The sequence below is a fragment of the Temnothorax longispinosus genome, chromosome 9, assembly GCF_030848805.1.
Source record: "Temnothorax longispinosus isolate EJ_2023e chromosome 9, Tlon_JGU_v1, whole genome shotgun sequence".
Classification (NCBI taxonomy): domain Eukaryota; kingdom Metazoa; phylum Arthropoda; class Insecta; order Hymenoptera; family Formicidae; genus Temnothorax; species Temnothorax longispinosus.
This window is the reverse complement of record NC_092366.1, coordinates 13,418,770-13,432,211: the sequence shown is the minus strand read 5'-3', so window position 1 is coordinate 13,432,211 and position 13,442 is coordinate 13,418,770. Positions and strand designations below refer to the sequence as shown.

Genomic DNA, 13,442 nt, shown 5'->3' with positions numbered 1-13,442 from the left:
GATATTCACAGATGTTCCCGGATGGAAAAAAATTAAGGTATATCATACTCACTAAATAAACCTTTTCTCTTGATAATTCGTTATTTTTTTGCTCCAAAGTTTGTGTCTCCGTATACAGCGTCTCTTTCATAACATCCAATTTTGATGTTAATTCCTTAATCTTAGTTTCGTCCTCTGTAAAATATAAAAATTTTGTTATAGAAGAAAATTGTGTAAGAATGTGACCACTGTCCTACAATTTTATAAGGATTTTAAAGCAACTTAAGATAACGCCAGCAATTTATTTCCCTTCCTAAATTTATTTGCCCTCAAATTAAATTATTCTACGTATTCACGAATAACAAAATTTACCAATGAATCGTTGATCTTGATTCCTTTTGATCTCGTCCACAATTTCTGCCTTAGATAGCAACAGTTGTTGGAGTGTCGATGTGTCCACATTCACGAATTTCTTCTTCAGCGATTCTAGCCAGTGGTCTTCCATAGTTTAATATAAAACCAATTAATCTCGCGATAACCTGAGACACGAGATCTCTTTGACGTTTATTTACGTTATAAAATTCGAATCGTCTTTAACAGGGTCGACACAACCGTGATATTAAAAAAAGGTATAACAACATCAAAATGGCACAGTCCAATGGCGTTTGAGAACAAATCACTGAACAGCCCCTTCTTGTCTCTCACTCCAACTTATTGCACCAGTTCAACTAGTGCAGCTGAGGAACAGCTGCTTAAAAGGAACGGACCTGCTATTAGATTCTTGTGTCAACGACGAATTAACCTATTTAGCTAATTTCTTTTCGAATGTATCTTATCGATAATTAGGCATTTGTTAAGGAGAATTCTCTAAGAACGAAGCGAGGGTGAACAATAGATATGTTGAAGTTCCCAAGATTATTAGTAAATCACGTGAAAGCGTTGGCGACGCCCGCTTTACCGAGCAAGGCGGATCATTTGTCACAACAAACACGGGTAATTTCTTTTAATATTACTCAGGCAAAGATATAGCCATTCGTACTGTACATACACGTGCATTTTGTCATTCCTGAAACCGTCTAATAGAATCTGACATTAATAAGATTATTAAATTGTTTCAATGCATATTCATCTTTAATTCCTATATTTATTTGTTTAACATTTTTTGCAGAACACCTTTATTCTCAAGAGAAGATTTCCAACGTCTCTCCACGCGAAGAATTCCAGGCCCCATCGATTGAAAAGGAGGCATTTTGTATACGATCTCGTTGAGGATACGAATGTAAGAAGAAGGGAACCGGTTGATTTGATTCTAACGCAATACGTAGCGGGACTTGGTAATGTGGGCACTCGAGTATCGATGCATCCGTCACGGGCATACCCAGAGCTCTTACTGCCGAGACTGGCCGACTACGCTACTCCTGAGAATATTGAGAAATACACGAAATTGGCAACGGACCAGAAGGACAGCACGCCGTTCAGCTCTGCCTTGGTAGAAAAAACGATCAAATACCTGTCGCAGAAGCGGATAACAATCACAATGTCGAAAGACGTGCCGTGGACGTTGGAGAAGTGGCATATAAAAGCAAATTTCCGCAAGGCTGGTATCCACCTACCGGAGGACGCTATAGCGATACTCGAAAGGCCAATATCCGGGCCGAATCTGGATCTAGAGGGAAAGGAGTTTTACGTGACTCTTACGATTAATAATCGCGAGCAGGTGAAGGTGAGATGTCTCCTGCATCACTGGACGCTGGAAAAGCCGCCGATACCCGGTGACGAGTTCTGGAAGACGCCAGGCGAGCCGATATTTCCCGAGGACAAGCCGATTTTAGACTCTCTTCCGCCCTTCTGGGTGGAAAAAAAGAAAACTATATCGTATTTCTAATGTATTGTGTTACACTGTAAATAAATAACGCTTAACGGGGAATAAGAATGCACACGTTTTCTTAAAAATTCCCAACTTAGATATATCTTGAATTCCGCATAAGCATTATGATATTGGTTTACAATGATAATTGTGCTCTTTTGTGCGATTTGATGAGGATCCTCCAACAAGATCTATGACTGCCGTTCTGATTTCGGAGTCCAATAAGTGCTTTGAAGTATATATACTTGTACAATGTAGAGCTATATCTTCCTAGAATCAATAATTTGACTCTGTTATACCTTCACTGTGTTTGAGATCGTGTCTATTTCTAGAAACTGATAACCTGGAAATCTCTACTATGAAATCGTAAACAGAAAGCGCTATCATATTTCTATAATATAATATGATAGCTCAATATGGGCGAGAGGTACTTCGCGTGGGATGAAATTTCAGAAGGATTAATTCTATCAAGGTGAGAATAATTGAGAAAATTCGGAATTCTTTTTTCGCGTACTTAGGACACCTCTGATTAGCTTTTTTTACATTAAGATCGTTTATTTAATTTTTAAACTTCAAAAATTTACTTATTGGAACGTGCGGCATAATTTAATATCGTAATATATTTGTGATCGGCATGTGAGCATATCATTGTGATATGTATTTTTATCTGCGAATATCCATACGTTTGTGTTCTGACTCATTGTTTGTATTTTCATCCTATTTAATAAATTTTTTATTCGTGGTATTACGATTGGATTTGGTTTAATTTTTCGGAAAATACTAGACATTAATTAACATAAAAGAAAGCTCTCGCCAGTCCTTTTATTTGTTGAAAATTCCTGTTGCATTGATCAGTGCGGCAAAGGCGGAGGATGAACAAGCCAAGCGACGAAAGAAACGAACCGCTGCCGTCCAAAAATCGGAAATTTATTGTCCGCACGCGTATCTAATTTTGTGCTATCGGGAAACGTTGAATGACAGCGAAAAGGTGAGGACTGCCCTGATGGAAATACATAATTTTACTGAAAATATTATAATAAAATTTTACTGAAATTCTCTCTCAATTGATCCCATTTTATTGTTATGCCATCAATATTTCAGTGAAAATTTAGTTTTCAGTTAAATTCGGACCCCATTTCATTATTATCAATATTTCAGTAAAAATTCAGTTAACTTTCAGTAAATTTCATGACATAAAAAACTTAACATAAAAAAATTTGTTATTTTTTATAGTATAATTTAACTTTCCTTATATTTCACAATGTTACATTACATTTCATAAGGAAAATTATTATTTATTTTGAAATATATTCAGTAATTTTTCAATAACTTTTATTTCACTTTTCATCGATTTCATAGTATTTTCAGTTGGGCGGATCTGATGGAGATATTTTGCTGAAAGTAAATGCTATGAAATCAATGAAAAGTGAAATAAAAGTTATTGAAAAATTACTGAATATATTTCAAAATAATAATAATTTTCTTTATAAAATGTAATATATAATACTGTAAAATATGAGGAAAGTTAAATTATACTATTAAAAACAAAATTTCTTTTATGTTAGGTTGTTCATGAAATGGAGTCAATTGAGAGAGAATTTCAGTAAAATATTTCTGTCAGGCTGGAGCGCAGGTAAATTTTTCATTCTCGATACCGAGAATAATTTCTTCAATTACAGATCAAATTTCGGAAGCATTATCTGAGAAAAGTAACGCCAGACGAGCCGGACATCATAATCCTGCAGGACATCAAGGACCTCGTGCTCTTCCTCCTCGTAACGTCCGTCAGTCCGCAGTTCATAAACTTTTTCCACTTGTCGGTCGTGGATCGATTTTTGAGGGCACTCATCATTTACTTCCAACGCTACATGGAGATATGGGAAGATCTGGTGCAGGAGCGGGCGGCCACCATGAAGAAGGCGTCAAATCCACTGGCGCGCGGACACAGGTCCCGATACGCCGATGAGATGCATGCCCTGCGCTGCGTCCTGGGTAGGGAGTACGTGGACTTGTTGCTGGGCTGCCGGGACGGGCCCCGGTATCATCACATGATGACCGGCGAGAGACGTGCAGCCACGCAATCGCAGGGCGAGAAGGACCTGCGGATCTACGAGGCATTGATAAGCGTGGCCCATCGGGTCGTGTGGATAGCGTTGCAGCGGAAACATTACACCCTAATCGGTACGACGAAGAGCGTACAATGATACACGATGTTCGCAAGATGCTTTGGCATGCTTCGAGCAACTGATCGCCGCGTCGCTGATCGCTTGTTTCACAGAGTTGGAGCTGCACAGGCTGCTCCGAACCGAAGCGTACAACACAGCGCAAAGACAAAGCGGCAGTCGACTTATTCAGGATATGCTGGAGGATGATATCCGTATATTACATGGTCTCGAGACGACGTTGAAAAGCCGAAAATTACTGAGAAACTCCCCCTTGCCTCGCGAGCTGATGTACGCGGATTGCGACTATCGTCTTCTGTCGTTAGGTGATATAAATTATTTATAGAAGCATATTCGTATTCAAGGTGATTTACGGAAATAGTATATTTGAAGATATTTAGAGTATTAGGGTATATAGAAACAGTGCATTTTTATATATCCGGAATGACTTCAACCAAACTCCAAATTTAATCGATTAATTCAACCGTTGCTTGAAATAAAATTTCTAACTAAATAATTTATCCTTAATCTAATCTTTTTCCACATGTTAAACAAAACATTAATAATTCTCACAAGTAAAAATGTCTGTCATGGATTAGAGGGAGGTCCAAGTTCAAACTCTGGCTGGAGTAATATTTTTCGCAATAAATTCTTTACAGTTATTTAAAGAATGTTTATTAGCATCAAAAAGTTAAATCGATTTAAGTATGTTGAATTTTTTGTTCCAACGAAAAACTTTTATTTTAAGACCGACAAATAATCGGCGCACAGTTTGGGTGGAGGAAAGTATTATAAGTTCACACAAAAATATTAAGCTACAAAGATCCAGCTCGACTGAAGATAGCATATTGCTATTTACTTGTGAGAATCACTTATCGGTCAAAGTTTCACTTATTATTAATGATTAACAATTTTATCAAAAATAGTACAAGTGATAAGTTAATCATTGGAGTAAATTAATCAAAGTTTGATCGAAGTCATTCTTAATCATCTATTACTAAACCATAATATATCTACGCAAAGGATAAAGTATTTTGCGTAGCCAAAATATTATAATTGTTCGTACTTCCATCTAAAGGGGTGGTCGATATCGACCTACACCATCCGAAAATCGCTTATCTAAGAAACGCTCTTCTCGTCGACGAGGAGATGCTGTCTCAGTTGAAGATTAAAGTAGGCATCCTGGGTCATAATCGTTCAGATTACGACATAATGTTAATGCCGTACGAACCGGAGGAACCGACGGAACCAACGGAGATTGGTTTACTCGACAAAAAATCGTTGGAGACGAGAAAGAGTATCTTTGTACCTAAAATCTTGGTAAGCGTCCTACCGCTCATGTAAGAACATGAATTTTAACTGGATACGCAAAAAGGATCAAATCTCTGAGATATTTCTATTTCGTGCAAAGGAACAAATTGAGGAGATCGAAAGCTTGCCTGAGGAAGTGATGGAGGAATTCCCAGTGAGAGAGATTCAAGAATTGAACGAAAGATACGACAAGATTCGAGAAAAAGCCCGGATAAAATGGATTCTTCGAGAAATAAAACGACGTGAACGCAAAGCTGTTGACACCTACTCTATAGCGACAACTTTAGATTGAATGCCCAAGGAATTTCACAAGAAATTAAAATGATATTTATGTATTAATACGGATAAATTCTAAATTCTCTCTCGAATATCGATAAAGAATGAATTAACGAATATAATATTTTTGGTTCTTACTTATCTATCGATATAAAAATAAACTACACAAATCCAGTTGTGTTTCGTCTAGCCGACATTATCATTAGGATATGAATGATAAGGATGGATATAAACTGAACGCTATAACACAATGTAAAAAATATGCTTATTATAATTGTTGATGCCTAATCAAGAGTAATAATGCTGATATTTTACAAGAAGATACACATATAGGTACATTTCAAGCAATGCGTTACGATTAAACTCGGCATTGTCCTGTTCATAAATAATTACTGTACCTAATCGCTACCGCTATATACGTAGTAACAATACATACGACGTTAATTTAATCCCCAATGTGGGTCGACATGTAAATTATCCCGTTTTCGTTTGCATCTACATGCGATAAACTCACTTTAGCGCTTTTTTTGCAATCGCTCACATTCAGCTAAACGTTTATTATTTAAAGTGCGCTTTGCTCCAGTGTGATCCGTTTCTCTTGAACAAGTAACACGCATTATATCGCAACATAAACCGAAAAGAGAGAAAGAAAGGAGATGTTTCAATGTTTGGCACAATGATTTTGATAATAAAAACCAGATTTTATAAACATCTGCCCGTTATTATGCACACACACGTTCGCGTTTTGAGTAATTTGCTTCATCTGTAAGCTAAATATGTAATATATAATAGTTTCCCGTCTCATCACGTTGTTACGATATGTATTGAAATTATGATGATTCATAATATATCCGTTTTACCATTACACACGGAATTATAACAATGTACTGTTGTGCACGTGTGGTACTTTAGAAGTCAACTGGCAGTAAGAAATTCAACCATTCACGCCGATCTAGTTTTACTTTCAGAATCTGTGCCTTTATGCTCCTCATAAAAAAAAAAAAAGAAAAAGATCCTCTTCTCAAATAATCATCGGAAGAGTGCTCTCTTGAAAAAATATACGTGATAACGTTTTCTTTTACTAATACATAGCTAATGCGCAGCGTGTCATCGTCTCATTGTAAGGCTGCAAAGCGTGTTGCACGTTCGGTAACAATGTTGAAAAATGAAAATTTTTTCGGCACTTCTTGCTAATTGTTACTTCATTTAGATATTACAGCTACTCTATCGTCGCTCAACATTTGTCTACATGAATATAATACAGAATGGATAAAATGACAATATTGATCATGCACATATTAACAATATAACGTTATTTAATAAATGTGATTATTTGTGTTACTGTAGGAATCAGATGATGGAAAAAAACGTGATTATATACACTACGTGTCACATATATATTTATGTAGACATATGTATAGATTTTTTTTTTTATAAATTCAGTCCTGTGTTTGTACAGACACAAGGTTTTATAATGAAAATTAAATTCTGGAAAAATGTATTTTATTTAAATAAAATAAAATTCAAATATAGTAATTTTCAAAGGATGATACTGCATAAGATGTATATCCTAGATCAATATTTTTTTCATGTGCTGTATATTTTCATCATTGGAAAAATAATGCAAATACCAATTTTTACATTCTGCAAAATAATGAATAATTTTACTACGACAATTTGCTCTAATGTAAGAATGATATATATGTATGTATATATATATATACAAAGTTATATACGAACACCAAATATTTCTTTCAAATATTACGTTTGTTGACTCCAATTATTCTGTACTTTAATTTGTAAAGTTAAACTCCAATTTGTAAACCTGAATACGTTTCTCACAGTTGCTATAGTATAATCGATAACAGATAAAATCATTACAAATCAGTCATAAAAATACCTTTGTACCTATTATTTGAGTAATCAGTAATTAGCTAGACATTACGTGTAATTCAATAAATATGGGAGCTATTAGAGTAACGTAATTTAGATAACTCCTCCGCTGTTTCTTTCAATAAAAACAAGCCATATATAAAAATGAAAACTTTTTTAGCTCGCGTGTGTTGGAATAAAGTTTGAACCATTTACGTGAATTGCGTTCACTTCCTCTCCATTTACTTATACATTTCGTTACCCCCTCCAAAATGATTGCGTGTATTAATTGCAGCTATAACCATTTTTCTAAGCAAATTTGTCAAGTACAAGTCAAAGTATCTGCAAATAAGCTACAAAGATATTGCATTTATTATAATAATGACGCAGAATGTCCGTGATTATTTGTCAAAAAGGATGGAATTCTCGATTTTTTACATTACTACTTGTTTGACATAAACCTACCTGGTGGTATTGTATCCAATGCTATTTATACTAAATTCATAAATTTGCTATCGGTTTTTTTTTCATTTTTTTCATTTGTTACTTTCTGTATGTCAATCCCTGCCATTATCTCGGACTTGCGTGGCTACGTAATAACAGTCTATAACACAATCTTACGTTTAGCAGCACAGACACAAACAGTATTTCTTTCTACGTTACAAGGAACACGCACGAATTCCTTTCCAAAAAAAAAATTATTACGTTAGGATTGGTGGGGCTACGAGGCAATATCCGACATAAGCTGGGCGAGCAATGCCGGCTCTAAAAGTCCATGCGTCTGCCCCATCCTCTCCAAGTTTCGTACATCTTTATCAACCTCTTCCAAAGCCCGTTGCAATTCCTCCTCTTCTTCTCTCGACGGTTCATAATCTCCGTTTCTACCCTCTATAAATTTAAACAACTTACATTATCTTACGAAATAAATAATTAACGAATTCTACACAACTGCGAGATTCACAAAGTGCAGAATACCGAAAGTATGGATGTCCAATACAATGTGAAATGCAATTACCGATAAATAAGTCGTTAAAAGCATCCGGAGGTAAGTTGTTCAGCACGGTGCCAAAGTCATGCTCGGCAGAGTCCAAGGAAGCGAATACTTCGTTATCCCCAAGCTCGACTTTGAGCCCTCCGCTCAGACCAAGAGAGCCTAATCCCAATCCTAGATTTAAGTTAGACGAATTTGAACTTCCCTGCGGAACATTCAGATTGTTCAACGGCTTGTTATGGTTTTCACTACAGTTTATTTGGCTCATGTAATGACTCTCCTCGTGCATCAATGCAGCACCCTTGGTAGTCTCTATCTTATTCGAGGGCGGCCGTTTGCGTTTCTTCGGCTTGGACTTGGGTTTAGGCTTCGCCGGGATAGGGGGGGAGGCTGGCTTTTTACGAGCTTTCTTTGGTTTGGATTCTTGAATTTTACGGTGATAATTGTCCCTCTTCCGCGCGTGCTCCGGGCAAAGAGGCAATTCGTGCGCGACGTCAAACACAGGAACACAACACTGTGTGTTGTCACTAAACTTGGCAGTGCAATGCTCGAATAAAAGCTGATCTCCGTTTAACATAATGTGGCGGGAGCAATGCCGAGTACAGGGCAAAGACGTCTGTTGGCATCCCTCCGCCCCGCACGGCCCGCCAACTAGCAACGGCCCGTCGAGTATCTTGCTGGTGCTCGGCGAGTCGCTCAAAGCTCGCGCGGTAGAAGCGGGATCTTTGGAAGCGGCCTCCAACAAGCATCTGACCCTGTGCCGCAGTACAGCTTCAGCGTCAGCCCCCTCGATACGCAACTGAAGCAATTGTCGTTGTAGCTGCGAACGCAGTTGGGACAGTCGAGCCGCACGATTCGGCGACGCAGTGGACTCGCCGGGGAACCAATGATGCTGATAGATCGTCATCTCGTCCCCACTTGAATCGCTGTCGGATATCTCATCCCCGGCCCTCGGATAATACAACAGCGTGTGGTCCCGACTTTGCCTCCTAGATCGCAATCTCTGCAAATTCTCGGTGTGTCGCTGCTTACGCTTAACTAGATTAGAAAATTTGTGACCCGGGTTCACCCCAATCCCGTCTTCGACGCTCGTCTCCGCCGTGGCATTGACCCCGACAATCTTGTAGCCTGCGCCTGGCACAGGCGCCACCCTTATTCTCTGCTTCACGCATTTCCCCTTCGGCTTGTTGTTCTTGCAACTTTGCATCACTTCGGAATTTGTGGGTGGAACCACCGTGGCATTTCTCCCCGCTGCCGTGACAAATGGTTCCGGTTCACTGAAAATGTACGGATCAACATCTTGATGTGCCTCGGTTTTCAGCAAAGCCTTCAATCGGTCCGAAAACTTCAATTTATTGTCCATGTTTGAGTTTTCGGAAATAGGGACCTTCATTGATTGCCGCTTCTGTCCAGATCTGTTCCACCTGCATTCTCAAATCCTCCAAGTCAACTTTCTTCCTATCTAGATAAAACTTAGTTCACGCTATGTGCCAAGATCAAAATACAAGCTAAGCTACCCCATTGATTATTAATAATGTAATACTGAGACTGTACATGAGAAAATTAAAAATGTTTTATGTTATATCACAGATATTGCTATTACCAAGTTAGCCAAGTAAAAAAAAAAAAAGATTTAAGCGTATTTGCACGAACCGAACGTTATACACTACATAAGACTCAATAAATTAAAAGGTAGATTGGGCGATACACCAGTCACATTTGAGTATATCGATAACGTTACAGTATAATGTATCTTTCTCCTCTAAACGTACACAGTCAAACAAGTCATGGAAATTGCGTTAAACTAACAGAAGGCTTGCAGAACGTCTCAACGACTCTTTGTATGTCTACAAAGTACAGAGATTAATACTCGACCGGCATCGTCAACGTCGTTCAACGCTACTCGTGACTGCGACCTACGAATGTCCGCGACACGTGGGTTCCCTGGTTCGAACAACAAGCGTGAACTTAGTCCATTGCTAGATCAGGACAAAAACGATCCTTGCCTCGCATAGCAGTGCCTCTACGCCAAGCGACAGCCTACACATGTTGGAGCAACTGCGTCGTCGTCATCATCGTCATCATCGTCGTCGTCGTCGTCGCGTGTCGGGCGGACGTCAGGTCGGTGTGCAGCACTGCCGAAGTGGCACGCCTCGAGGATCCCGCGGTCGGGATCGTGGCCATATCACCGGAGGGTGATCTCCCCGCGCGCGGGGGATGCTCGACGTTCGTCGCTCCGACGGACGGGGTCCTGTCTTTCCTGCCTGCCTGCCTTTTTTCCCCCTCCGTTTAGGTTAGGTTCGCTCACGTCGGGACGACAGGACAGCCCGATCTCAGCGAGGCGATGGGAAGTACTCCCGGGACAGACCTCGCAGCATACTCGTGTCCCACGAAATGAGATCGCTCGCGATCGCAGGGCCCGCTGCTCGGCCACCAGCTCTCGTTCTCGACGTCGGACTCTCTCGACTCGGGGTGATCGAGGTTGGGACGACACACTGGCGATCGCTCCAGCGGACAAAGGCAACGGTCGGGGGCGGCACGTCGGGACGGCCCACGGCACGAGCTTCCTGCACTCGCGCGCGGACTCGCTTCACCACGGGCGATCACACACGACGCGGGTCACACGCGCAAAATTTCTCGACGTCCGTCGATAATAACATTAGAAAGACATGTCAAGACGTGCGGGGGCAGCAAAATGGCGGCCGCGGCGCGGCACGGGCCACGGCACGGGCCAGCCCTCGGGGCTCGGGCGAAAAATCCCTGAGTCCGCGGGCGATAATCGCCGCGGATTCGGCGACGGCGGCGGCGTCCGCGCCGAATTTAATTCCGGACGGCGCCGCGGGCGAGACGCGCGACGAGCGGGAGGCCGCGCCACGTGGCGAAAAGGATGATGTTCCGCGCTCCGTGGAACATAACCTGTACGCCGAGACGTATGTACGGGGTTTTCGAGCGAGCGACAATTTTTCCTTTCAGAGGCTTCTCTCTCTCTCTCTCTCTCTCTTTCTCTCGTACCTCGCGCCTCGTCGCGTCCCTCGAGCGTTTTAGAAGGAATGCTGGGAAAGGAGATGCGAGGAAATCGACGATCTTCTCGTCGTCGTCGTCGGACTCATCAACGCATTCCGTGAATCATCTGACTTTCGAAAGCCGAAAGCCGAGACGAGCAGACGAGACTTTCCCCGTATTCGTTCGCGTGAGCCACCGATAACGACTCGGCCAACTATGTCGGCGTTGCTTCATGCCTGATATCAGGATTTATCGCGATTCGCGAGCCATGCGTGAGTACAAGTCTTCTCTCTGGTACAAGGTTCGTTCCTTGTAGCTGAACTTTTCACACGTCTCCTCCGCATCCTTTCCCTTTCTAGCTCCAGCAACTAGTTATTTATTTCACTTTAAATGCAGGAAGTATGACGTAGTACAATTACAAAGAATAGGATCCTGCGTTTGTTCCTCGCAGCTGAATCTTTTGCATCTTGTCAGACAGCACGCGTGTCCAAAATCGGGAAGACGTCTTTACGATGTCTTATGTCCCGATTTTGGATACGATACTGCCTGAGTTCTTTTTCTCTCCGACGATGTATCCCACTTCATTTTAGGTACAGAAGGTATAAATGCGCAACTACGAAAGATATTTATTCTTTGTAGCTAAAAACGTTTTATCTCTCGTGTTTCTTTTTCTTCAACATTGCATTATACAGGGTGATTCAGAAATACTTGTACAAACTTTGGGAGCAAGTTCTCCACATATGACAAGAAAAAAATGCCACATACACACTGAAAAAATCTAATAGATTTAGATCAGGCAAACACGCAAGTCTGAAATGTAATCTTTCGATTATAATTCAACCAGGCATTTCGCCGGATTACATGTATATATATGACTTTCCTTCTTTAATGTGTGGAGAACTCATCCTCAAAATTTGTAAAAGTATTTCTGAATCACCCTATATATTCTTATCTTTTACCTTCTATAATCTGATGTAATTCATATTTAAGTAAATACGAAAGTCATCCTGGATGATTGTTGTATGAGTCATTTGAATTTTTGTGCGGCTGATAGGATTGTTTTTAGGAGAAAAAAAAAACTTATATGACGATCTTGAAGTCTGCTTTCTACTTTTCTCTTAGAAAATTCTTATCGCGCTACTCGTGTTTGTATTAAATATACGTAACTTTCGCGAATGAAGGTTTGATTGCGGCAATCAAGTATGGAAACATTGGAAACCACGGGTTCGTTATCAGTTTCAAAATCTATAGTTCGTGGATCCGTCGCGAAAAGATTAATTACCCGGAATTCATTAATTTATTTTATTGGTCATTATGCAAGCCGAGTAAATCACTTCTCGTTTGCAAAATGGATACGAGATTGTTTAGATACAAAAAGGAGCGTTGCGCGATTCAGGGTTTTTCTCTCTTTTGTAACTTCCATAAATTTTGATAATATATAAATGACGATATAATAAATTTTATTATATGTGTATATATATATAAAACGGAGTCCAGAGGAAAGATTTGATAAATCGAATATCTTCAAGTATGATGGCCATGATCGGTTGGCTCGCATTTAAACAACTATAGCTTACAGAAGAGGAAATTCAAAAGTGTCGTCCACCTGTTGATACTTAATAACATTCTCGAGGTTTCGTATCACCGAGTTGAAACTTTTTAAATCTCAGGAATTACAAGCGCTCTTTTACCAATAAATGAAATAATACATTCATTTATAAGCAATATTGTTGCAATTATATGTATAATATAATTGCAACATATGAAATTTATTATATCGCTATTTATATATATGTATTATATATCACAATTTATGGAAGTTACATGAAAATAGAAAAACTTTTTGTGTATATTTAGAATGCATTGTATGTCGTATATAATGAAATTTATTGTATCGCCATTTATATATTATTTATCAAAATTTATGGAAGTTACATAAAAAAGAAAAACTGTGTATATTTAGAATGCACTGTATGTCATG

At 39.5% G+C, this 13,442-nt stretch overlaps 4 protein-coding genes across 5 annotated transcripts in view; 2 read left to right on the top strand and 2 right to left on the bottom strand.

Moving 5' to 3' along the window:
- Positions 1 to 13,442, bottom strand: part of LOC139819709 (uncharacterized) — a 93,107-nt gene that overhangs the window by 787 nt on the left and 78,878 nt on the right. Inside the window, exons 2-3 of the mRNA XM_071789299.1 lie at positions 352 to 576; positions 53 to 174 (exon numbers count right to left, since the gene is read on the bottom strand). Coding sequence (XP_071645400.1) covers positions 53 to 174; positions 352 to 484 — 255 coding nt within the window. The 5' untranslated portion in view covers positions 485 to 576. The remainder of the gene's footprint in view (positions 1 to 52; positions 175 to 351; positions 577 to 13,442) is intronic.
- Positions 877 to 1,864, top strand: Mrpl9 (mitochondrial ribosomal protein L9). The gene is made up of 2 exons (XM_071787263.1): positions 877 to 972; positions 1,148 to 1,864. Exons 1-2 carry the CDS (start codon positions 877 to 879, stop codon positions 1,862 to 1,864), a joined length of 813 nt encoding a protein of 270 aa, XP_071643364.1.
- LOC139819701 (uncharacterized) lies at positions 1,864 to 6,606 on the top strand. Of its 2 annotated transcripts, none has more exons than XM_071789291.1 (6): positions 1,864 to 2,318; positions 2,702 to 2,834; positions 3,526 to 4,027; positions 4,125 to 4,334; positions 5,087 to 5,328; positions 5,420 to 6,606. In XM_071789291.1, exons 1-6 carry the CDS (start codon positions 2,263 to 2,265, stop codon positions 5,609 to 5,611), a joined length of 1,335 nt encoding a protein of 444 aa, XP_071645392.1. In that variant the 5' UTR covers positions 1,864 to 2,262; the 3' UTR covers positions 5,612 to 6,606. The 2 variants fall into 2 exon arrangements, with proteins under 2 accessions (XP_071645392.1, XP_071645391.1); XM_071789290.1 differs by having other exon boundaries at positions 2,654 to 2,834.
- On the bottom strand, positions 5,849 to 12,530 carry L(3)l1231 (lethal (3) L1231). The gene is made up of 3 exons (XM_071789289.1): positions 10,465 to 12,530; positions 8,483 to 9,882; positions 5,849 to 8,355 (listed from the first exon to the last, which is right to left on the bottom strand). The coding sequence occupies exons 2-3, from the start codon at positions 9,849 to 9,851 to the stop codon at positions 8,189 to 8,191; spliced, it is 1,536 nt and encodes a 511-aa protein (XP_071645390.1). The 5' UTR covers positions 9,852 to 9,882; positions 10,465 to 12,530; the 3' UTR covers positions 5,849 to 8,188.

Coding starts and splice junctions, on each gene's coding strand:
- Mrpl9 (XM_071787263.1), top strand. CDS start 877: ATGTTGAAGTTCCCAAGATTATTAGTAAATCACGTGAAAGCGTTGGCG. Junction 973..1,147: donor ATTTGTCACAACAAACACGG/GTAATTTCTTTT, acceptor CATTTTTTGCAG/AACACCTTTATTCTCAAGAG.
- LOC139819701 (XM_071789290.1), top strand. CDS start 2,263: ATGGGCGAGAGGTACTTCGCGTGGGATGAAATTTCAGAAGGATTAATT. Junction 2,319..2,653: donor GAAGGATTAATTCTATCAAG/GTGAGAATAATT, acceptor CATAAAAGAAAG/CTCTCGCCAGTCCTTTTATT. Junction 4,028..4,124: donor GAAACATTACACCCTAATCG/GTACGACGAAGA, acceptor CTTGTTTCACAG/AGTTGGAGCTGCACAGGCTG.